This window comes from Gouania willdenowi, chromosome 9, assembly GCF_900634775.1.
Source record: "Gouania willdenowi chromosome 9, fGouWil2.1, whole genome shotgun sequence".
Classification (NCBI taxonomy): Eukaryota; Metazoa; Chordata; class Actinopteri; order Blenniiformes; family Gobiesocidae; genus Gouania; species Gouania willdenowi.
This window is the reverse complement of record NC_041052.1, coordinates 799,441-825,722: the sequence shown is the minus strand read 5'-3', so window position 1 is coordinate 825,722 and position 26,282 is coordinate 799,441. Positions and strand designations below refer to the sequence as shown.

General features: G+C 35.3%; 1 protein-coding gene across 2 annotated transcripts in view; it reads right to left on the bottom strand.

Annotated features, from left to right (window-relative positions):
- Positions 1-26,282, bottom strand: part of ccser1 (coiled-coil serine-rich protein 1) — a 125,064-nt gene that overhangs the window by 34,038 nt on the left and 64,744 nt on the right. Inside the window, exons 10-11 of one of the 2 annotated variants that reach the window (XM_028457998.1) lie at positions 19,775-19,855; positions 8,631-8,679 (exon numbers count right to left, since the gene is read on the bottom strand). In XM_028457998.1, coding sequence (XP_028313799.1) covers positions 8,631-8,679; positions 19,775-19,855 — 130 coding nt within the window. The remainder of the gene's footprint in view (positions 1-8,630; positions 8,680-19,774; positions 19,856-26,282) is intronic. The other variant, XM_028457997.1, reaches the window with a different exon arrangement.

The window sequence follows — 26,282 nt, the reverse complement described above, 5'->3', positions numbered from 1 at the left end:
ACAGGATCGTATTTTTGGAAAGGAAAAATAACCATGTTTTTATTTAACTAACTCTGCACATACTGTACTTATATATACTCTAGGTATAACCTCTTCAATTAAAGTGAATATGAAATAAACAATAAGTTTCCCTTTTAAAGTGCAAAAAGTGTCACTGCAGAGAAAATATAAAAACAGACAATTACTGCCAAACTCTTCAAAACATCGACTTGTACGATAAACGATATAAACTGTGACTTTTCAATATCGCGATATCTTGTCCCACGATATATCGTCTCGGAGTACATATTAAAATATGTACATGGCGTTTTAATGGCTTGAACATTGTTACGTTTTTTTGGTTGCTCCAGTGACGCATCGACCAGGGATTAGTGTGAATAGTATGAATAGTGTGAATAGTGTGAATAATATGAATAGTGTGAATAGTATGAATAATATGAATAGTGTGAATAATATGAATAGTGTGAATAGTATGAATAGTGTGAATAGTGTGAATAGTATGAATAGTGTGAATAGTATGAATAATATGAATAGCGTGAATAGTATGAATAGTGTGAATAGTGTGAATAGTGTGAATAGTGTGAATAGTATGAATAGTATAAATAGTATGAATAGTGTGAATAGTGTGAATAGTATGAATAGTATAAATAGTATGAATAGTGTGAATAGTGTGAATAGTGTGAATAGTATGAATAGTGTGAATAGTATGAATAATATGAATAGCGTGAATAGTATGAATAGTGTGAATAGTATGAATAGTGTGAATAGTGTGAATAGTATGAATAGTATAAATAGTATGAATAGTGTGAATAGTGTGAATAGTGTGAATAGTATGAATAGTATAAATAGTATGAATAGTGTGAATAGTGTGAATAGTGTGAATAGTATGAATAGTATAAATAGTATGAATAGTGTGAATAGTGTGAATAGTGTGAATAGTGTGAATAGTATGAATAGTGTGAATAGTATGAATAATATGAATAGTGTGAATAGTGTGAATAGTATGAATAGTGTGAATAGTGTGAATAGTATGAATAGTGTGAATAGTGTGAATAGTATGAATAGTGTGAATAGTATGAATAGTGTATGTGCAGCACTGAGAGAGCTGATCACTTCTTCTCCAGTCGTACGTTTACAGCTCTGATGATAAACAGCTCAACTTGTATTTATAGTTTAAATGATGATCTTACAGAGTTAGTAAAGGATGAGTTCACTCACAATATACTTCATATTTAAAAGGTTTATTAAGGAGTATTTTACTTTCATTTGGCCCCAGTAAGTAGATGAGGTGTACAGCCCTCTCAGTGCAGCCACAGCTCTACACACAGTGACCACATAGATAGAAATGATTGGATGGAGTGACACAGCCTCACTAGAAAGCACTTTTCAACATGTGCGTGTATTGAAGGAGGTCATGTGACATCATTTACAGTGATTTTACATGTAATTTAGTCAGATGTCCTCACGTCTACACCGTACTGCTGTCCTTTAAAAAGCTCTCAGTAAATGTTTATATTTATTATAAAGTCGTGGTCAGCGCGCTGAGGCTGATGTAGGAACAGAAACAATGACGGACAACGTCCTGAACACAGGAAAAGGAAGTGATGTATCAGCAGGTGTAGTTACACAGATATGACTAGAACTTTTATATTATTTGTAACATTAAAATATGTGATATATAAATATAAATATTGTTTTTGGTCGTTATGTTAAAGCCTCGTGTCCTTGGCTTTTATTTCCTAACGTCCTCCTGAATAAAGTGTCATGGTTGAGATAATTACTTATTAACATGTTTATGTAGTTTTCCACCCTGTGGGTCTGTCACTACCATCTGGGCCCAGTGAGGTGCCCCCCCGCCCCCGCCCTCCCTGGGAGGCGTGGCCTGCCCGCGGGGACGAGGGCACTGATCACACACTGATCTTCTTCTTCTTTGTTAAGATGCACACACCATCAGAGGCGTGACATTCTCTGTCCTCTCTGCTCCGCCCCAGGGATCTGGTGGGTTAACGTGGACGAGAGGCGCGCTGTGGCATCCGCCACCTTCTGTCCCATCCTGTCCTGCTTTGTTCTTTATTCTGAGTCAGCAGCACATATTGGAGGTGTTACCTTGGTAGAGTTGTTTAGAGGACAGACGGAGACGCTGTGCAGAATAAAAAGTTTGTAGAACTCCATAAAGAAAATGTTGCTTTATTTATTTATTTATTTAGAACTAAAGTTTAACTGTAAGATATCATGTCTATAAGTCAATATAGAGCAGTTTGAGTGGGCCACAGATTTCATGTGGGAAAATGAGTCATTTCAACATAATTGTTCCTTACACTTCTACGTATACATAAAACCTGTATAATATTCAATCAATAAGTGATAAATATCAGTCCCAACAGGGCCTACACTTTACTTTTCCTACATGTGACCAATTTCTATTTAATTAAGTGAAATATGTCATAATTTGAGAAAAATGTAAGAATTGTTTAAGAATTTTGAATTTTTTCCAACAGTTTAACATTAAAAATGTCTGCAATCATATGATATTACATCATAAAAACTGTAAATGGATTCATGTTTTCTCTGAAGTTTGAACTTTCTCCTGCAGGACGAATCAGATGCTCCAACATTTCCTAAATTTTACATTAAATATGATGCCTGAACCTTGTTGGTACATTAGTGCATCAGTAAACATTTATCATCACCTCTTTTTGTTCACCTTTTTGCTATATTCATTATTATAATAAAGGATTATATATTCTATTCATATCAAATTATTATATAATTTGACAGTTTCAGTTGTTTTTAGGGAGCTGATAAACATGTAAATGATTGTGTGAGATGAAGATATGATATCACATCATATCGATCACAGGCTTGTGAATCAAATCCAAATCATATCGTGACAGACTTTGTGAAATCATCAAACATCATATCGTCATCCAAACAGATCAACATTGCATCGTATCGTGATGAAGCTGGTGATTTACACCCCTAGTGTGAACTTAAATAATGCAAAAATAATCATAATATCGCAATTAATTCTCTGACAAAATTCATACCAAACAAATCTGTAATTGTGAGCTCCTGATAGGTCACTCAGTGATGACAAGGAGGAAGATTTCTGTAAAACTTCAAATGGTGAAATGTTGCATAAAGGTTCTCAACCTTGGGGTCAGGACATCATCTGGGGCCGTGAGACGCTAAATAATTTGAGCCCATTTTTTACTTATTTTTACCATTTTTCTACAACTTCACCAAACTCACCATATTTTAATCTATTTTCATCACTTTGTCTTGCCACATTTTTGCTCTTTTTAATGTATTTTTGCTACATTTCTCCCATTTCTGACACTTCATCACATTTTAATGTAACTTTCTAATAACAATAATAATACATCAATTTTATATAGAGCTTTATCATAGACACTCAAAGTCACTTTACAGAATTAAGGGATTATTCTTTCACTCCACAAAGGCCCCTCCCACCACCACCACTCACTCACACAATGTGGGTGAAGTGCCTTGCCCAAGGACACAATGACAGATACCACAGCAGTGACTGTCCCCCACTGTGGTATCTGGAGTTCTCAGTGTTCTCCATCATCTACTGACCAGGACCAGACCTGCTGATCTTCACAGACCTAACGTGATCAGCCAATCACAGGCTGGTATGGACACAGCTTCACACACATGTTCAGCACTTATAAACCCTTTCTACCACTTTTACACCTAACGTCACATATGTTGACCTATTATTGTCATTTTTAACCTCTTTTTTTTCATATTTAATGCTTAATTTACCAGTGAAAACTAATTGCTCTTACTTTTTCTGCCACTTTTAAGCCAATATTGACACATTGAACTCTTTTTACCACATTTTCTGTCCATTTCCAGCCACTCTGCAACACAGAGACTAACAGCCTGTGAGACTCAGAGGATCCTGGATCTCAATAAGTAAAGAGAACAAATATCCTCCTCTGCTGCTCTCTCTCTCCTCTAAAGCCATCTTAAGTCCCTTGATATCTGTCCCTTTAACATGATCTCCATCTCTTGGCTTTTCCATGGTGTCACTCCCTCTTATTGGGTTTCCTCCCCACGGCTCCTTCCTTTCATTCCCTTTTCTTTTTGCTCCACTTCTAATGATGTTTCACAATCTTATTTATGTACCTCCATCTTTTATCTGTACTCACACTGGCAACCAGGGCCGTTCCTAACCAGCTCTGTGCATGTGTGAAACCATGGGGGCCATTGTCTGGCCTGCGTAGGTGTGAACTGCACCACAGGGGGGTTAACGGCCCGATGGTCCTGCTAGAAGAGGTGGTCCAAACAGTGTGCCAGACTGGCATGCGCACGCACAACTCGACTCGACCTGCACGCAAAATGTGATGACGTTGGTACCGCGCGACGCTTTACACCGAGTTGAGCTGGTGATCACGTCCGTTCTACCGTGTCAGAAAAGGGACAGGGAGGGGGGACATGGAGGGGGGGATTCCTGCTGTGAGCTTAGAACGGCCCCAGTTACCAGTGTGAGTTCACCCTGATTAATCTATGTGTTAAAACGTACAAACATTGGTTGGACCAGAGGAGGTGGTCCTGGTCACAGAGCAGGTGTGTGTGTGTGTGTGTGTGTGTGTGTGTGTGTGTGTGTGTGTGTGTGTGTGTGTGTGTGTGTGTGTGTGTGAGTGAGATAGAGTCCACAGGGAGAATTCCTCATTAGCACTAACGGTACTCAGGAGAGTGCGTAAGGTGTGTGTGTGTGTGTACAACGTGTGTATGATGTGTGTGTTCCACTGCCTCTGACTATAATTAGGAGCCTGAGTGAAAAGTGGTGTGGATCACAGTTAGATAAGTGCTCTGGCAGCGGGCCAACCACACACACACGTCAACTATTATTTGGCTTTGGTTTCCTCAGTAAATGACCACTCTGGTGTTGAAGGGAACATTTGGATGTGTCCAAATTTATCTCAATGAGGTTCATCATTCACCCACACACACCTGTTCTACCTGTGTGTGTGTGTGCGTGTGTGTGTGTGTGTGTGTGTGTGTGTGTGTTTGGGGGGGTGGATCGCTTCTAAATTCATGAACACCAGTCTATTGAACGTATAAACGAACGCGTACCCTGGGCCTGCACGTCTACACGTCTGATCTACATTTACCATAGACTTAGAATAGGTAGACGGGCACAATGCACAAGTCATGTCTGCATGTGTGTTTGTAGACGTGTTAACATGTTAACACGTCTACAGATGCTTTAATGTACATACACATTAAAGCGTCTACACACCTACGTCACACCTGGATGTTCACCTACCAAACATAAATATATCAGTCACACGTAGACACAGGTGTGGTGTGTGTGAAGCTATAGTGATCAGGTGACCTTCACTATGTAGCACCGTCTGTGTGACATGTAAACACTAAAAATATTAGGCGTCCACGTGTGCAGGTATGTAAGTGTGTGTGTGTGTGTGTGTATAACAGACCACCATTTAGTCTGGTTACAGTCTGTGTCACTACACCCGTCCATAGAGTGGTAGTGACTGTAGTGTTACGCTCTGAGTCAGATCATTGCTGTGATTGGACAGAATACAACACTCACACACACACACACAAACACACTTACTGACGTGCACACGTGTGTACACACCTGCACATTTTTTTCTAAATGTTTACATGTCACACAGACGGTGCTACATAGTGAAGGTCACCTGATCACTATAGCTTCACACACACCACACCTGTGTCTACACCTGACTACTGACATTAGGTAAGTTTAGTTAAAGTTAGACACGTACACGTGTGTTAGACTGATGTGTGTGTGTGTGTAGGACGGACTAGCAATTAGCATCCAAAGATGTACTGCTAACCTCTTCTATAACAGGTTAAAATAGACAGAAAAACAAATGTTTATAGGTTTCCTGTACCTATGGCCTCAGATCTCAGTGTGATGTTTAAATACTGATCTGGTTCTTCCAGCTGAACATCTCAAACATCTCAAACCAAGGCCTGAGCCTGCTGGTCCTCAGTAGGAGCAGATGTGTGGATAATGTGGTCCTCAAGCATTCCCACAGAGTCTATGACATCATCAACTGAGCTTTAACTAGTTATTCCAGCAAGTTCATTTTGTCTTTTTTTTATAATAATATGTTACGGTTTCATTTATTCAGACGACTTTTTTCAGGAAATTTACTTTGATCTCCTGACATCTTTCAACTGTCAACTGCCAGTCTTCCTCAGAGGTATCTGCTGATTTCTTTGATGAACTCTTTCTGGGTGTAGCCAACTTGACAGAACTGGCTAGCCTTGAGCCATCAAATTGATCAACAGATGCCTCTGAGGAAGACTGACAGTCGAAACATGACAGGAGAACAAAGTCAATTTGATAAAAAAAAGTTGTCTGAATAAATGAAACTGTAATATATTATGAACTTCAACTGTCAAACATGGCATGTTTGCTGACCACGCCCATCCACAGTGTCCCTAAAACACCAAAACAATCGTCTTCAAACTCATTTAAACATGAAAATAAACTCATTGTTTACTGTGTGGATTCACAGAAATGCTCAAACATTAAGAACAACAGCTTTCACCTTAAAATATAATGTTTCATCTAAAAAAACGTATCTAGTACAGGTGGGACGCTACATCGTACAAGATATCACGATATTAAAACATGAAATGTATTTGGGGGGTTTTCTCAAAGAAAAAAAATAAAATAAATATATATATATATATTTAATAAAAATAAATGAATGAATTATAATAAAAAAAAATTAAAAACACAGACAGTATCGTCAATCATACAAGTGATATTGGGTTAATTTTGAATAAATGAGTAAATATGATATTGAGAACTCAGCCCTAATGTCTAGTTCATCTGGACCTTTGTCATAATGATGGATGTGTCAGCAGATATGATCAATAACTTTCAAAAGTGATTTAACATTGACTGTTTGTGGTCTCTACACATATAAACTGTATATAAAGCAGTGTGTGGTGAAAGGAGGGGTCACAGGAACATGTGTTTAGGGGGTCAAAGGTCACATGGGTGTGCAGGGTTAGAGGATGGATCCTAATGCATGCTCAGCTATAGTCCAGCACAGTGCAGCTACACTGTTAGACATCAATGTTTATTCAAAAATATACAATAAAACCTTTAAAAACTAAAACATGAGAAACTAATTCAAATAATTTTGACTCAATGGGAATCATATTGATATGATGACGTAATATGTTCTTTGAGTAAATATCATCATATTATAAAATTAGCCAAGAATGACATCTTTTATTTCATAATATTGATCTAATTATTTAGTGTTTAATGAAGAGAATAAAGAAGTTATATTGAAGGAAAGATTCTAATCTTCAACTAAAGAACATCACAGAGAAGATTTAGCAGCTCAGTCAGACTGTGTGAAAGGAGTTAACCTTTGACCTTTGACTGAGCTGAGAGCTCTCCTCTGATTGGTCGGGACGTATGAGGCAGCATTCCTGTCTACATCACAGGGCAGTGTAGGAAACACCATCACAAACATCTCTGAACTGAGGCTTGATTTACAACAATAATCATCACTATATTATTATGTATATTATGTGACCTAATAATACAGATGGATTCAAATAAAACACTGTTAAAGTCTTAAAGGGATCCTCCACTGTTAGACTAAAATCTTCTAAATGTCTTTATTTGTAGATCTATGTCTAACGAAACACATTATTATGAACCATATTCATTTCATGTCTTGTTAAAAATGGGACTACTTTACAGTTCAGACGCACGTCAAAAACTTGAAATCTCAAAACGCCGTGCGTAAAGCTTCAAAACACGCTGCACAGGTGGTAGAGGACGCGCAGCGGGACCTCTGACGCTCCCTAGAACCATATATTGTCTATGTAAACCTGACACTGTTGATGCTTTGGACACGTTTGGTGTGAACGTGACATAACTTCATCCACCAGAGCGTGTCAGCGCACTATTTAAGGGACAGTAAATGTCCCTTAGGAGAGCTCTTCTTCTGTGTTTCATCGTCTACTACCAAACCTCAGAGTTGGAACTGTCGCCCATTGAGGTCACAACAGTTTTTATTCTTTTTCTGTAAACAAAAGAGGTTTACATGGACATCTTTAACTTTTCTTGGTATTTTTCAAAGCAACGGTACAATATCTGTGGTTTTCAACATCACATTTCACGTTTTGGTCACTATTAACCCATTTTATTTCAGATTAAAACAAGTATTTACATCTTTAAGATGACTATATATTATGACCCAAATAATAGCTAACTTCCTGGATAGCAGTGGTGTGACATCATCAATCACATGATTTCAAGATGGAGGAACACAGGCTCTAAAACTGTAAAGTAAGTAATTAAATGAATATGGTTCATAATAATGTGTTTTGTTAGACATAGATCTACTAATAAAGACATTTAGAAAGTTTAGGCCATATTTATAAGAACAGTGGAGGATCCTTTGAAGGCTTCATGACCTTCTAATCATATCAAAGGTCAGGACATGATTGTTTTAATATTTTTAGAGCCGTACCTATTGATCAAGCCTTAGTACACAGTTATCATGTTCTCTGATCTAAATACACTAGAACACAGGGACATCCAGTCAGGGGAACTGAACACAGACACTCACTCAATTGTCTCCGTGATGATAATGTGGCGCTCCCATGCGCCTTGATGCCCTGGAAACAGAAGATACGATGACACACACAGAGCAACACATGACCACAATAGAGAAGGAAACGGTTAGAAATGGAAATGTAGACCTTCACTAACCACGTGGTAACATCATCACCTGATTGTTCACAAAGTCAACGACAGCTTCACTGTCCGTTTACGTCTGCTAAAAGTACGCACCAAAGAGGCGACACATGCCATTTTTCTACAGCGATACAAATCAGATCAGTGGGAGGGGCTGACGTGTGTAGAGGTTTTATAAATACTATACTAAAATACTAAATACTATAAATACTGCTGAGCTGCTCGTTGCCCACACAGACAAACACTGGCCAAAAAACTCTCAATGTTTCACCACTTCCACAACAATAAGCTCCACAGATCAGACACAGGAAGAGGATTTTAATGGTAAACAACACGTAGATAATAAAGTGTTTTTCCTCCTTTGGCGCCAAGTTATTATTATTTCAGCTGCTGCTAAAGTCACAGGGATCAAACACTTATTTTAAGAAATAACTGTTTAGCAAACAGAGATATGACATATTAGGTCCAAACACTAAATCCAAACTCTGTATTAATATTTTAGGAGTTTAAGTTTTTCTTCTGAGGAAAATTACACAAAATAAACTAAAGAGTAACTAAAGCCCAAAACCTGCTTTTTTCTCCTGAAAACAAATGTATTTAGTATTAGGTCATGTTGTTTATTAATTGTTGTCCAACTCTTTACATTTTAGTCAAACTATTTCAATTAATCGTATTTAGTTGTAAAATGTGAGAGTGACTGCCCTCTATGGGTTAAAACAGGATATTATAATTTAATTTTTCTATTGTCTGAGATCAAAACACAAAACACAACATTGACGATCAAAAAACAAATAGAAAATTAAACCACTCAACACACATTTCTAATAATTTGGGGAATCTTAGCAGCAGGTTTAGAATGCATAAACCTAATATGTATACATATTTTTCACTTATTCATAAATTGTGAATTTTTGAATTTTTTATCCAAGTATCTATACTTTTACTACTGTAGATGAAACTAATGTTATGGGTAAAATTAGTTCAATTATTGGATGAATAAATGTTGTTCTGCTTTTCTGTAGCTAGACTTTTTTAAACTTTATGGAAAAAACAACTTATTTATCTACTATATTGTATTTTGCCGTTATACGGTAGATTCAAAAAAAAACTTTTTGATAATACCGAGGATGGAAGTGTTCTCTTTTTTTGAAAATCTAATTATGCTCACTCTAATTAATGTGGCCTGTTTCTTCTTTCAGGTATAAATGATAAATGTAACGTATGTCAATTACCAACAATATTCAGATATCTGTCCCTGCACAATCTACATTTACATTTCCTTCATTTTGTGACTAATTTCTACTTAATTTGGCAAAATTCTTTGGAAAATTTGAGGAAAATTGCAGAATTTTAGAAAAATTACAAGTTCTTTCAACAATATGCGTTTAGAAATGACCACCATCATGTGATATAAGCACTGAACACAATAAGAAAAGCAGATTATAGAATTAAAGAGTGACATTCAATGTGAGACCACTCCTCGTTTTCATTTGTGAAGCTCCAACAAGAATAAAGCAAGAAAAGGAGGAAAAAGGAAAACTACACAAATCTCCTGAGAATTGAAAATGCAGAAGAAAGAAAACGAGAAGAAGCTCTAAACACAGAGAGCTTCTGATTCCACTATAACAGGACCATGAAATGAGCTGGTTGAAAGAAAGCTTCAGAATCCATTCAATACTCTTTAAAAACCAACATCAGCAGGACATCAATTCTTTTAAAATCCGTTTCTTTTTAATGCTCTTTCTTAGTTTCTCCTCCACCTTTAGCTGCCAGCTTTACTCAAGAGAAGCTGAAGGAGCTTAACGTGTGTGTTTCCCTCTGTCAGACTCATAAAATACCACCAGTACTCAAACATTCCTCTACAAGGTCTGCACAGGGTCACAGTGACACCACCACAGAGGAACGCCATCGTAATATATTCCTGATATTAGCGCGAGAACGTCAGAGCAGCCGTAGCTCACACTCACACAAGGTTGATGTTCCACATATATTTACACGTGTTCAGCGTCGTCAAAACGTCCCAGAACATCCGTTAAACTTTACTTTGGAGTTTCCACCAGACTCAGGCTGAGTGTGTTTAAAATATCTGCAACACTTTTCATACCAAAGAAATGTTTAGGGAAATAATTATTGCACAGACGGCAGCTTTGATTTCTTCACTTTAACAAAAACAATCTGTTTTATTGCATTTTGTTTTAGTGCTGGAGTGTACAGTTTATTTTAGTGATAAAACACCTGAGTTTCATAACTAATGTAACAATAAAGGATTGTTTAAACGATATCCAGGGCTACACAAAACTCTATTGATCTGCTTGGTGCTCACTTTTTAAAGTACTTTGTTCTATAATTAGAAAACAGAATAAAATGAAACGTGGGTAAAATTACATTTTCAGAGTCATAAATACAATGGAATAATCATTTGATTCAGCCAAGTTTCTTTTTTAACTCTTTACTTTGTTATTATTATTATTATTATTATTATTTAACCTGTGGTCCTGTTAATTCCTACATATTGTAATATAGAATCTTTTTTGCATATTTCTAGTAAATAAAAATATTTCTATAAAAGTTTGGGGTCACTTTTTTAAATCCCAGGGGAATCAAAAATGGTATTGAGTAGAAAATATTTTTCCTTAGTATCGGTATCGAGTTGAAACGTATCGTATGGTCACAACCAGCGTTGGGGTCAATTACGTTTTTCAGGTACCCATGTTGAATCATAAGGGGAACCCCTCCAGCTCATGGTAGTGTGGGAAAGCGCCGACCACTGGCAGCATGCTGGATATCCTCTCCCCCACCCAGTCCCTTACCCCCCGCCCCCGACCCAACCCCCACCTGCCCATGTGCTATGTTTCACATTGTGTGTGATCTTATCTGTGTTTGTGTGAATGAGAGCGTTTTACTGGTTTTGTTCTTTGTTTCTCCTTTTGTGAATTCAGTTCATGATCTGCTTTTTTCCTCTCACCTCTCCTTATGTTTCCATTTCTTCATCTAAATACGGGGCGTCTCCAATGACCCACAGTTCTCCCATGTTATGTGTTACTGTTCTTCTATGTTCTCTTTAGAACGGGAAGATACTGACATTTGTGTAAAAGCACTTTGTGTTTTTTACTTGTGAAAAATGCTCAAAAAATAAAGATTTCTTACTGACTTACTTACAATTCAATTATGATTACAGTAACCTACATTTTTTCAATTGCAATCAAAGTACAATTATTTTTTATCCTCAGAAAGTCAATTACAATTATGTCCTCGATTACTAAATTTTAATTACAATGATACACAATTACTGAGCCTGAAATAAATAAATAACCTAATAAAAGTGAACCTAACAGGTCCTAAATCAGCTTTGAAATGCACTAATATCTATCTATTGATTACCTTGTTGGGCTTCCTAATCAATGATAATAAAGCTTTTAATATTTTAGGTGTGGGTGTCTGAGCCTTTTTTTGTCAGTATACAAATACATTTATTTTTTTAAATGGTAAAATGTGTGAAAGCTTAATATGAAACATATTTTAATCAATATGAACTACATATGTGTAGAACTGTACATATAGCTGTAACATGGTTCCACAGTTTAGCAATTTTCATGACAATTACAAAGTAAATTATCTCAACTAAATTATAATTTAGTTCTGATTACGAAAGCAAGAGATTTTTTAAATAACAATTACAATTATAATTACACCATAATTGTAATTAATGATCAATTTCTCAATTACAATTATAACTGACAGAAACCTTGGTGACAACCCTATAGAGTGAGTCAGAGCCATTAATATGTGATATTATCTGTACATTTATTGATTATTAAACAGTATGAAGTGGATGAGAATCAGTGAAGGTCGTTTCATGGTATGATGTCATATTAATGAAATATCTGCTCCACTTATTGACTCTTTAGTTTCCCGCCGACAGCCTTCATCACCTCATTGTTGTTCTCTACACAGCCTGCTCTGCTCCGTCTCTTCAACACGTGAATGAGAACACGCTGGAAGCCAGGGCTAAGTTAAGTCACCTGTGCTGCTAGCAGGCAGCTAACGGGCAGCTAACGGGTAGCTAGCGGGCTACCAGCTGCTCCTCTAATTAAGAACCCATCCAGCGAAGAACCTGGAGCGTATGGAGCATATTATGGGATGTGATAGTCTCATAATAGCCCTGATGCCTTTAACCTACAGATGAGGTCACTTTTATCCTCCAGAACATCAAACACTCAAAGAACTCCTGCTACAACACATGAAAGATGCCAAAACTTCACTTTAGTTTGTTTTAAAATCACTGATCACTGGAAATATTTGTTACTGTTGGAACATTTTTAATAAAAGTCTGAATGTAGGAGATGTAAACTGTGCTGAGAACTACGAGAACGTTTGACACACGACAGTAGGGCTGTTCAAAGTATCAATATCCCAAAAAAGTATTGATACTAAAAAGTTGTATCTGGATATAATAGACATTTGAAACAGTGCTGATACTAACCCCCCCAGGGTGGTCCATAAAAGCAGGGTCATAAATAAAGCTTCAGATAAGCTCCATTATCATCCAGAAGATGATTCAGGAAGAAAAAGGAGATGTTTTAGAGCAGAGCTGTTAAGAAAAAAAATAGATTTTATACATTACTGTGCTCTAGTTTGCACTTCCACATGTACATAATAAAATATGTAAGACACAGACAATAACCAAGCAATAAATGACAGATATCAGATCCTACAGAATCTTCTCTGCAAAGTTCTTGTGAATCTCAGAGAGATTTTTACAGGACTTTAGTTTCATTACATTGGTGTATTTTAGGGACTGCATTATCTATAAATGAATTATTTAGTAATTTACACATTTATCATTGTTTTCTGAGTCATTTTTACTTTGGATGCTCTGTGTTTTAAAGGTTGTACAAGATGCTCAAAGTTTCCTGTAAATGGACTAATTACATATATATTACTTTTTGTAGGACAGTGAGTATAGTAATGCAGTGGTTTCTGCTCATTTCACCAGTTTGGAAAACACCAGAACTCAAAGGTCTGGTGATCTTCCAGAATAATGGTCTGTATTAAATAATGAATAAAAAGGAGATTATGATATATTTATGTCATTACATTACTAACAGTAAGGTCTTTCACCTGCTTTCTGTGAAGTGTCTTGCAATAACGCGTGTTATGAATCAGCGCCATACAAATAAAGATTGATTGATTAATGAAGTTATTTTAGGATGTAATGGAAAAATAAAAAAAAATAAAAAACAAGAATCAATAGAATAAAGTTCATTTGTAGTTCTATCTCTCTCTCTATGTATGCTAGCCTATACTGCTAAATATATATATATATATATACATACTTCCTACAGGCACTGCACTAGTAATAATCAATGTGTCAATAAACAGCATCATGTTAGCGCAATAGCTATAGCTTTTAGACACAACCCTCAGATCTGAACGTAACAGTTGATAAATGAGGCCAATGAATCATTTCCACTGTCTGTGAGTCAATCCAGATGATTATCTGACATTAGTTGAAATGATGTTAATTATTAAATGAAGGTGAGCATCAAAGCAGTGAAAGATCAAAGTGTTTCTCTCTCCTGTTAAACAGTGACGGTGAGTAATGATCTGACTGAACTGTACATGCTCTGTTAATAGCTGGACCAGCCTGATGTGCACATTATGTCACATGATTTATCACATCACATAAAAGCACCAACATTAACAATAATGTGATATTATAGTGAGGAGGCATAAATGAGTCCATTTAGACTGAAGATACTTCAACATTTAAACTCAGGTTTATTAACTTTAGCACCTCAGGAAGTGACTAATGGCTGCTACGCAAAATACACACACACACACGCACACACACACTTGCATCAGGCACTCTCAACCATGGGGTCAGGACCCCATTTGAGGTCGCAAGACACTGAGATGAGGTCACCAGATGCTTTCAAGAAACTAAGAATATTTTATGAACAATTTCAGCCCATTTTGGCTTATTTTTACCTTTTTTCTGCAACTCCACCAAAACTTTCCATATTTTAACCTATTTTCATCACTTTTTTTGCCATATCTTTGCTCCTTTTAATTTATATTTGCTACATTACTCATATTTCTGACTTCTACATCACATTTCGATGACTTCTGCACATTTTTTCCACTTTCAAGACATTTACACCTAATGTCACATATGTTGATCTATTATTGTCACTTTTAACATCTTTTCACCATATTTCATTCTTATTTTTGCCAATTTCACCACATTCACCATTTTTCATGGTCATTATTTGCCGGTTTAAACAAATTGTTCCTACTTTTTATAATAAATTACCCCCTCCCCCATTTCTGCCACATTTGAGCCATGTTGACACTTTTAAACCCTTTTTATCACCTTTTCCACCTAATGTTGCACATGTTGACCCATTATTGTCACTTTTAACCTCTTTTCATCATATTTCATGCTAATTTTTGCTAATTTAAACTAAGTGTTCCAATATTGACACTTTGAACCCTTTTTACCACTTTTTTTGTCCATTTTTGCCTCATTTTCCCATTTTATTAATGATTAAAACCATGATTTCCATCTTTAAGATGACTATAATAATAATAATAAACGTTCCTGGATAACAGTGGATATTATTCAGATGAATAAATAAATGTGGTTATCACAGATTCATAGAACAATGGACCATCATTTTACTGACTTTATGGATGGACCCCAAAAATCTCTCCTTTATTCCCCCTTATAGATGGTCCTGTCTCCACATGACTGTTCTTCAATGTTCATGTCTGTGTTCAACCACCTTCAGCTACAGTGGGGGTCCCTTTATTTTGAAGGGTCCCCACTCTCTGTGACCTTTATTTTGGAGGGTCCCTGCTCTCTGGGATCTTTATTTTGAAGGGTCCCCGCTCTCTGGGACCTTTATTTTGGGGGTGTTGAGAACCAGTGGTGGTGTTAACACAAAGCAGAGTGTTCCATGCACCATGTTAACTGTTCCAGATGCAGCAGTAATAATCACAGCTGCTATCATGAAATGAAAGGATGTAGAAACGCGTGGTGGTGTTTGTCGAAGACACAGAAAAGCTTCATCCTGAACCACGTACTGTATGTGCTTCAGAAACTCATTGTTTCGTACAAAAGAAACAAAGTAGGAGGAGTGTCAGAACGAAGACAAAGCTACGCTGTAATTTCACATGACAGCAATTGTTGCTTTTTTCTTCTTCTGCTCATCCTCAGCAGCGAGGACAGGACAAGCTGAGACGCACACAACGGAATTCAAGCTGGGAAACATTTTAGTTTCATAATAAGAAACTTTACAAAAGGTGGTGTTGGTTTTATTCTCACGACTTTGATTTACTGTTCTAAGAAGAAGTAATTAACTAGATAGGTAGTCACTAGAAAGCTAACTAGGTAGATAGGTAATTAGGTAAACAAGTATTAAAGTAAATTAGCACTTCAATAATTAAGAAAGTGAATAAATGATTAAGTACCTAACCAGTTAAATGTAAACTAAATTACACAACTTAGTAAGTTATTATTATTATTATTATTATAAACAAAGGAACTGGGTAGAAAAGTAACTCACTAAATAGCCAAGAACATAAAGAAATACTTAAATTACTAACTATTTAAGTAACTAAATAGGTGATATGGTAATTAAGTTATTAATTAAGTAACTAACAAATAAACAATGTGAGTCACAGAGAATGTAACTGAAAATTAACTTAATGTAACTAAGTATGTAAATTAGTATTTACTTCAGTAATTAGGTAGGTAAGTATAACAACTAGTTGGTAAAATAATTACTAAAATACTAATTTAGTAACTGTATCGTTGGTCCTTTGACCTCAAACAGGGCGTGGTCATGTGACGTTACCTCAGTTTGTTTTTAAAGAAACAGATCAAAGGCTTTTAGCTGCAGATCAGACCTGAAGAACTGTTAGCATAGCTACAATATCAAAGCGTTAGCTTAGCCACTTGCTAATCACGTGGAAATGATGAACTTCAGCATTTGATGGCGCTGAAAACCCTCAGCAGTAGTTTAGACATTTAAAGAACTTTATTATCTGGACAGGATACGTTTTAGTTTCATCTACATAAAACTTTATAAAGCATGGTGTTGGTTTTATCCTCATGACTTTGATTTACTGTGAATTTTTAAGGTTCAATAAGTCTGGTTACAGTGTAAATAAATCTGGTGAAATGTTCCAATAAATGGCAGAAACATCTCATATATACAGAGCCCCAGACATGACATGGTTCCTGATGGTTAGCGTAGCTAGTTAGCATAGCTCGTTGTTGTAGCAACGGTAGATGCAGTGAAAAAGGACAAAATGTGTTGCTTTTATTTATGTTATATAACCGTTAAAAGTAGGGATTCACCAAAATCAAAATTCTTGGCCGAAAAAATGAAACACTAAAATAAATGATTATGCAAATTATTAATCCATTACATTTAAGGCTCTGAATGTGTAATAACCACTAAAATTAAAACATTACGGTTGTATGAATTATATGAAAATATTGATTGAGGACTGATATTCTAATAAGGCTTTAAAATACCATGTTTAACTTGACCCCACTTATATATTAATATTACATCAATATTACACGCTGCACTATATATATATATATATATATATAATTATCCTTTATTCTCTATCTATCCTTTATTTATCCCTCATTATTTATATTTATCATTATTATTATTATTGTTAATGGCTTGTTTCTTTGTTTTTTTTGCACCGACTACCAAGTCAAATTCCTTGAACCGTCTTGGCAAATAAAACATTTTCTGATTCTGATTAAATAATATTGTACAGACCTATAAGTGACTGATATTAAATATGTTCTCTTATTAAAACACAAAGTGCATTTAAATTATTGATTAAAATCAACTTCTTAGCTTTCATTAGAGCAGCTGTGGCTACAATAGTAGCTTACCACCACTGTGTGAAGTGAAAGAATAATGCACATCAATGTAAAGAAAGTGTTTATGAAAATCACTATATAAAATCCAATGCATTTTATTAATATGTGAGTGTGTAGCTCTGTGTGTACAGATGTGTCACATTCATAAAACACCAGACTTGTTGGTGCAAAGTGACCTCACCGTGACTGTTAGTAAACAGGAAGTGAGGTATTTTTGTACATTAATTTGTATGTTGTTTGTTTGTATTTTATAATGTATAATCTGTACTATAATTTAATGAAACAATGAACATGTGTACAATATGTGGCATTAAAAAAACTACGGGGTACAGATCCTACGTGATTGAGACAGAAAATGAACCTATGACCACATCATTAGCCACTCAGCCAATGGGAGACTGTAAAAATACAGTATGTACATTATTATTATTATTATTATTATTAGATACAATAAAAACACAGGGTTGGTATCAGGCAGAAACACGTTACTCTGCGTTCAACGCAACTTGGAACTCTGCATTTCCCAGTTAAAGAATCCAATCTGTGAGTTGAGCAGCAACACATGTAAATATATCCAACATGGCTGACAGTAAAGGGACCATAATAATCATCACAGTCACTCAGTGATTTTCCTTCTTAGTGCCAAAGTTAAAGCTGGGAATCATCGTTGTTTTTCAATAAATTTGATATATATATTTTTTTTTTTCTGTATGCGTTGGTCACTAACACTAGTGGAACTTCATGAACAAACCCAACAATACGTTCCTCCTCCAATCACCTGCAGACGCTCTCAGATACAAAGTCAATGACAAGATGTTTCTAAACTGTTGCATTCACTGTTTTTTAAAAAAAAGCCTTTGTGATTTTAAGTCTTTGTGGGAAAATGGTTTGGTTTGGTTTGGTTGTTGGGTTCTCACACACTTAACTGTCAGAAGTTCTTCTTTAAAACATGATGCACACGTTGCAGAGAGAAGTTTGAGTGTGTGTGTGTGTGTGTGTGTGTGTGTGTGTGTGTGTGAGGAGAAAGAAGAGCAGGTCATGATTCCTAATGTGACACGTTGGATTTTCAGCGTTAAAGCTGTGGTTCTCAACCTTTACAGGCCTCGACTCCCAAAAATAAACGTCCCAGAAAGCGGAGACATTTACTATTATTTGGGCCATATTATCCTTGATTTAATAAGGAATGAAATTGGTAAAAAAAGTGGTGAAATCAGAGTGGGCAAAAATGGACAGAAAAAGTGGTAAAAAGGGTTTAAAGTGTCAATATTGGCTTAAAAGTGGCAGAAATGGTGAAAAGAGGATAGTCATCTTAAAGATGTAAATTATTGTTTTAATCAGACTGAAAAATTAGTTAAAAGTGACCAAAAATAGTGGAAAAAGATACATTTGTTAAAAGTTGCAAATTAGAGTGGACAAAAACGGACAGAAAAGTGATAAAAAGGGTTTAAAGTGTCAATATTAGAATAATTAATTTAAACTGGCAAATAAACGTCATGGCTAAATGTAAATGTGGTTAAATTGGCAAAAATAATCATGAAATCTGGTGAAAAGAGGTTAAAAGTGACAATAATGGGTCAATATATGTGACATTTGGTGTAAAAGTGGTAGAAATGGTTTATAAGTGCTGAACATGTCTGGAAAGTGGAAAAATGTGCAGATATGACATTAAAATGTGATGTAGAAGTGTCAGAAATGAGAGAAATGCAGCAAAAATACATTAAAAGGAGCAAAAATATGGCAAGAAAAAGTGATGAAAATAGGTTAAAATATGGAAAGTTTGATGGAGTTGTAGAAAAAGTAAAAATGGGCTGAAATTGTTTGGAAAATATTCTGTTTCCTGAAGGCATCTGGTGACCCTCCCAGTGTCTTGTGACACCAAATGGGCTCCTGGCCCAAGGTTGAGAACCACTGCATTAAAGGACCTTCTTCAAGAAACGTAAAGAAAAAATAAAGAAGGAAAACATAGAGTCATAAAGAGAACATCATCCAACCAAACCAGTTGATTATAGATGTGACATTGACAGTTTTTCTATAATAATAACAACGTGTATTTCAGTGAAATTAACCCACTGTGTGTGTGTTTCCTGTGAGCGACTGACCTCTGACCCCGTGTGTTCCGTCTGCGTGGTGCGGTCCGTCGTTTGTCCGTCTCTCGTCCTCAGAGCAGCTTTGGCACTCTCCTGTGAACAAAACAAACGCACCCATCAATGAGGCGGAAACACAGAAAAGACTAAACATCAAACAGAAATCATAAGAGCAGCTCCTCTGGACTTCTACTCATATTTAATAAAACCATTCTTTGTTAGATACTGAAATAACTTCAACTAACTAACTTGTGTCCACTAAAATAAAGTGGTTTATTTGTGGTCTGTGTAAGTCACAGAGAAAAGTGTTACGTTTCAAATTCAAATTTTGTGACGTCATAAACTAAATCAAATGTGTCCCATTGACTCCCATTGTAACCACATATTTTTCATATACTGTAATCATAATATATTAATGCTTTTTCAATTAATACCTAATAGATCAAAGCCTCCACCTTCAAAATAAAGGTAAAATATGTTTAATGACCACCACCAACCACAGACATTAATAAAGTTTTAGAGAAATTTCAGTGAAAGCCTTGATTTATTTTCTTCCAAAATAAACAAAGTGTAATTTATTCTTTAAAAATGTCCTTGTGCCAAAAATAATAATGCATTAAATTAAGTTCTGCAATCATTTAATGACACAGTCAAGGCTGTAATATTTTCATCAAAAATATTACATTTTGGCCCATTTATGGAAATACTGCATATTTAGTTTTTTTCCTGATGAAATCATTAGAGGTTCTCATGATAAAAAGTCCATATAAAATGTGAAAGTTATAATAAATGTTATATCTATGGATAGATCTGAAGTAGTTGAAAATATCTGATGCACTGGAAGTTAAAAATAAACGAGACAGACCGTTTGTGTACACAAGATGTAAATATACAGTAGTTTTTAAAGAGACCTTTTCTTTAATGTTATTCTAAACGCTACAGAGAAAATATAATATCCCCAAAATCTTTTTGGGGATATTATATTTTTCAGATTTCTTCAAACACTTTAAACCCTCATGGTCCTGCAATTAAAGTATAAATGGATGAAATACAAGCACTTTATAATTATTCTTCTTTAAATCAGATAAAACTCCATCATTCAACGTTCTCTGTGCTGCACATTCTGGGTCATCTGGTCTCATTTTTAGTTTACACGATTAAAAAAATTACATCTATTTATTTTTGTCTATTTATTTGGTTTTTGTTTCTTTTTTTCTTATTCATTTATTCGTTTTTATTCCTGATTTGAGTTGTCCATAATGTATATTCACTGTAACCTTCCTTATTTCTGTGCTGTTGTGTTTGTGTGTGAATGGTGGGTATATATAATTTATAATATATGATATATAATATATAATATATAATATATAATATATATGTGTGACTTGTTAATCATGTGGAAAAGATGAACTTCTGTGTTTCCTGGAGTGAAAAAGTGAAGGAACTGAAAAATCAGCAGCAACGACATTTGAAAAAGTTTATTATCCATGTTAAAGTTGAACAAACCACATTAAGGTATAAAGTATATGAACAGATTTATGATGAGGAGAGAAAAAGAACTCTTTTCCAAATGGAGCACAGCTAGCTTTACAGTTTAAGATGGAAATTATTTCTTATTAATCAAGACTGAAAAGAAAAAAGTGGCGTTTTAATGAGAAATGTTGCAGTTCAAGTAAAGTTATTTTAAAAACACACTGAAATAGAGAGAAATTGATCCAAAGTGATGGACGGTGGTTGTAGATCAGGGTGTAAAACTCATTTTAGTTTAGAGGCTAAATACCTAAATTTGCTATATATTAAATAAATAAACTTATTTTAGCCCTTAATTATATAAACAAGGTTTTAAGCACATTCTAAAATATTTTCCTCTTATTTAAACAACTTCATTAACTTCATTAACTTTATAGAATGATGAGTTGACATTTTAATTGGTCCAGTAATGATGAGCTCACCAGTTTCAGTCCTGTTCCCGTATCAGCTGCTATCAGCTCTGTAGCACACAGCTGATGGTGTGATCAGATCAGTACGATGGCGCTCACCTGCTGCAGACAATCATGCGTGCACACGGAGCAGTATGAGCGCGTGCCGGCATGTGCTCGGAGCGGTTCGTGCTCAGAGCATTCAACAGTATGGTTGTCACGGCACACCTGGACATGCCTCACAGCACACCAGCATACACCGTTTGGGAACCGCTGGTTTACTTTACATGACGTATAAATCATATGTAAAGTACATAAGGCAACAATAAAGGATTTCTCTTTTAAATTTCATTGATTTTGTGGTCAATCTTTAATGTAATTTGAAAAATAGGAAAAAATCATTTTTAAGTGACAAATAATGGACATGACAAATTATGAATGTGGTTAAAATGGCAAAAATAAGCATGAAATCTGGTGAAAAGAGATTAAAAGTGACAATAATAGGTCAACATGTGACATTAGGTAAAAATATGTCTGGAAAAAACATTGAAATTTGATGTCAGAAATGGGAGAAATGTAGCACAAATACATTAAAAGGAGCAAAAATAGGTTATAATATGGTGAGTTTGGTTTAGTTGCAGAAAAATGGAAAAATAAGCAAAAATGGCTTAAATTGTTCAGAAATGATTCTTAGTTGGTTGAGAACCTCTGGTCTAAAGAGTCGGAACAAACACAACTTCATAAACTGTGAGGGCCAATAAGATCAGTCTGTGACGATGACATCACAGATAAACTGTGCATTAATAAAGAAGCAAAGCCATGAAAACGTACAAAGGAGTCTACGACGAAATCTAATTTAGAAGGAGGAGGAGCTTCATCAGCTGTGAACCAGGAAAAGCAAACAGATGAAAACAGACGTGTACAGTGTGATGGATGGATGAGGAACGGATGGATGGATGAGGATGGATGGATGAGGATGGATGGATTCATGAGGTTTTTTTTTTTTCATTTTCATATTTATTATGTTTAATTGTAGAATATTGTTCAGTTTGAGGTTAAAATGTCAGTAACCCACTGGGTCTGTTGCTAACTACTGATCTCTGTGTGAGTAAAATCTCTTGATCAATACTTTTCTAATATTCCAAAATACAAACGTATGAATGATTCGTGCTGATATCACATCAGATCAATATTTGGTATTGGAAAATGAAAAGTTGTATCTGGACAGCCCAGGTATGATTGGATAGAAAAGGTTATTGACAAATAAAATAGTTTAAAAAAAATCCTAATTTTATTTATTTTTAATCTAAACTGACAGAAATATGAGATTATTCAGAAATTACTGTCTGACATAAAGGATTAAATATAATTTACAGGTATTTCTTCCTGAAAATAAAAAGTCCTTAATATATTAAACAAGCAACGAGTCCATGGCATTATATTATTATTATTATTATTATTTTAATCTTCTCCGTCTCTCACTGAGAACTGATGATAAACTCTTGGGAGACAGAATTCTAAATATTGCATTAAAATAATTTCCACTGGGACGTCATCACACTGAGATTTAAAACCAGAGAAACTTCCACTTAACGGAGCAATGTGAAAATGAAGCTCAGCTATAATAATAATAATAATAATAATAATAATAATAATAATAGTGAAGAGGTTCAGTTCATACGAATCAGAGAAAAAACACTGTTGATGCAAAATGATTGTTACTTATAAATGTATTTCACTCATGTAAACTTTGCTTGTTATACTTTGAATCTTTCATTGGGCTTTTCTTCTACGACTGTTAGAAAATCAAGAATAATCAGTCATACTTCCTGGTATTTGTTTACAAACCACAAAGTCCTTTGTTGTGTTTAGCAACTGTGAGCCTTACTTTACCCTGTTTGTAAAGAAGGAAACAAGAATGAACCCTTTTCTCCTCCGTCTGAAAGAATCAACTCATCATCTGTCTGAAGTCTACGCCCCTTTTTTGTCTTGTCTGGTTTTTGTTTTGTTTTGGGGTTTTTTTTAAGGGGGGGTCTTTTTTCATCTTTATCTGTTACAATATTTTGGGATGCATGTAAGCAATAATTTCCCTAAGTTTGTACTTTGATGTATAAATGATACATAAAGTATCAAATATCAGCCCCTGCAGGATTGAGATTTTTTTATTTTTTTTTATTTTGGAGCTAATTATGTGAAATAACTTGAAAATTATTATTTTGAGATTTAAAATCACTGCAGTCATGTGTGATCCTCCAAATATAGATATCCAGATGTCTACAACTGAATTACATTTACAGAATAATTCATGTTTTTTTGTCTTTTTCTATGTTCTCCTGCGGGCCGAATTAAATAGTCTAAAGGGCCGGTTTTGGCCCCCGGACCTTGAGTTTGACACACGTGATTTAGGAGTTTCTTCCTCCAGCCGCTCAGAAGACCGCTGCCAGTCTTCACCTGTGGTGTGTGTGGGAGGAGCTTGATCCAAAATAATGACATATGAAAATGTAAAAGAATTGAAAAAACCCCAGACAAAAAAATGTAGACCAACAACAAAAAAATATAATCGTATGATTTTAAAAAGTGTTTCAAAATTGTCTTTTTTTCCACTAGTAACTTTTGTTTTTTAGTGACCCTCATTTTATTCTGTACGTTAGGAAGAAACATAACAACCATCTAATAAATGTTAGTACAGCAATGAATGAAACAGGCTAATAAAGTGAGGACAGGTGTTTACTTAAGAAAAATAAAGATAAGAAAATAAAATGAATGTAAATTACACTAAAGTCTTTGTTTTGTTCACGTACGCTGAGGAGGTTTTTTCCTACTTTTATACTTTCCTCCCTGATAATGAAGCTAGTTTAAAACCTGCTTTTTCCCCTCACCTCTCCTCCTGTTGTTTTCCCATTTTACATCTAAATACGGGGCGCCGCCCACGCCGACACACACTTTCTCCTGTTCTGGTCCTCCCATGTTATACAGTATGTGATTGTCTTTGATTCTTTGGACGAGATGAAACTGAAATGTTTGTACAGCACTTTGTGTTTTTATATTTGTGAAAAGTACTGTGTAAATAAAATGTACTAACTATGTTATAAAGGAGTGAATGCAGTGATTTAAAATAACAGCTTTTACTACATGAACACATGATGTGCTGATATAATCACATCATGTTAAACTAGTGACGGAAACACAACAAACTCATGTTTCTACAGACGATCCAACGATGAAGTCTTCAAACGATGACAACATTTTTATCATCATAATTAACTCATGGATCCTTCATGAAAAACTATCATGCTTTTGTTTTTATGACATTCCAATTGGCCACTGGACAAAGTGGGCGGGGCTAAAAACCACGACCATCCGTCCTCATTTTCCTCTTTTATTTAGTAACGAGTCACTGCTGAATATCTTAAACTGAGATAAAAAGAAAAAGTGTAAAAACTTCAGTAAAAAGTTCCACTTCTCAGTTCTTTGAAGTGTTGTTTTCCAACTATTAATAGAAAAGATATTGAACATTTAAAAAGAACGACGGATGTGCTTCAAAGCGACGACTCGTTAATTTATAACTCCAAACGCAAATAAGTTTAAAACATTGAAGCTTTTTTAATTATTCATTTCGAAGGTCTTAAAATTGAAACCGAGAGAAAGAAAGTGTGACAGATAAAAAATATATTAACGACTCTTGGTTCTTTAATATTTTAAAGTATGTGAGGATTCTGTTTGTAGAGTATTATGAGAACTATAGAGATCCATTTCCTGTTTTACTGTCCATGGGTTTATTATTTTTGTGGAAAATGTCTTTAATTAATGCAGATTTTTTTCTGGTTTGATGATTATAAAAAATGTGAGTTGTGTTTTAGAAAAACAACTTTTGCTATAACAGGTTTTATCTGCAAATCTTAGGAGAAAATGCAGAGTTGATTGTTTATTATTGAGCTATGAACAGAGCAGTATTCCATAAAGTGGGTTATGTTCATACTGAGTATGTTGGGGCTCATATGAGGGAAACTCTGAGTATCTCATTCCTGAAGGTGAGATATGTTCCACTCTGACTCTGTTACCATAGTAACATTGTCCTTTAACTGAACCTGCTCACTGGTAGGTTTCTACCTGGCTCCGCCCACCTGAACATTGCTTCTTAAGGAACACTTTAATGAACCTTAACACTTTTCTCTGACACACATTAGTGACATCACACACCACAGACGTGCTCACATCATTACTAATGTTATGCTGCTTTATGTTTCTTATCAAACAGTAGTTTTCTTTCTAACATTGTAGATGTAGAGAGGTTGATCTACATTAAAACATCTACTGACGTCTGTAGTAATGTTCGCTCAGTAAAGGAGTTAAGGCTCCGCCCTTGAGAGCGTAGGACCGGGGGTTCGAATCCAAGCCCAATCATCTTTTTTTATGACGTCTTTTTTTAGACGTTGACATGACTCTGATGACATTACATTAAAAATCAATATAAATGATGTGTCGTTAAGCTGCCTTAAGTGGGAGGGCTCTCTATACAGTATCCCTCTGCTGCTGCCACACCTCCTCAGACACATTTTATTCATATATTTAAACGGTTGTCACGTCCTTGGAGCTATGAAGTG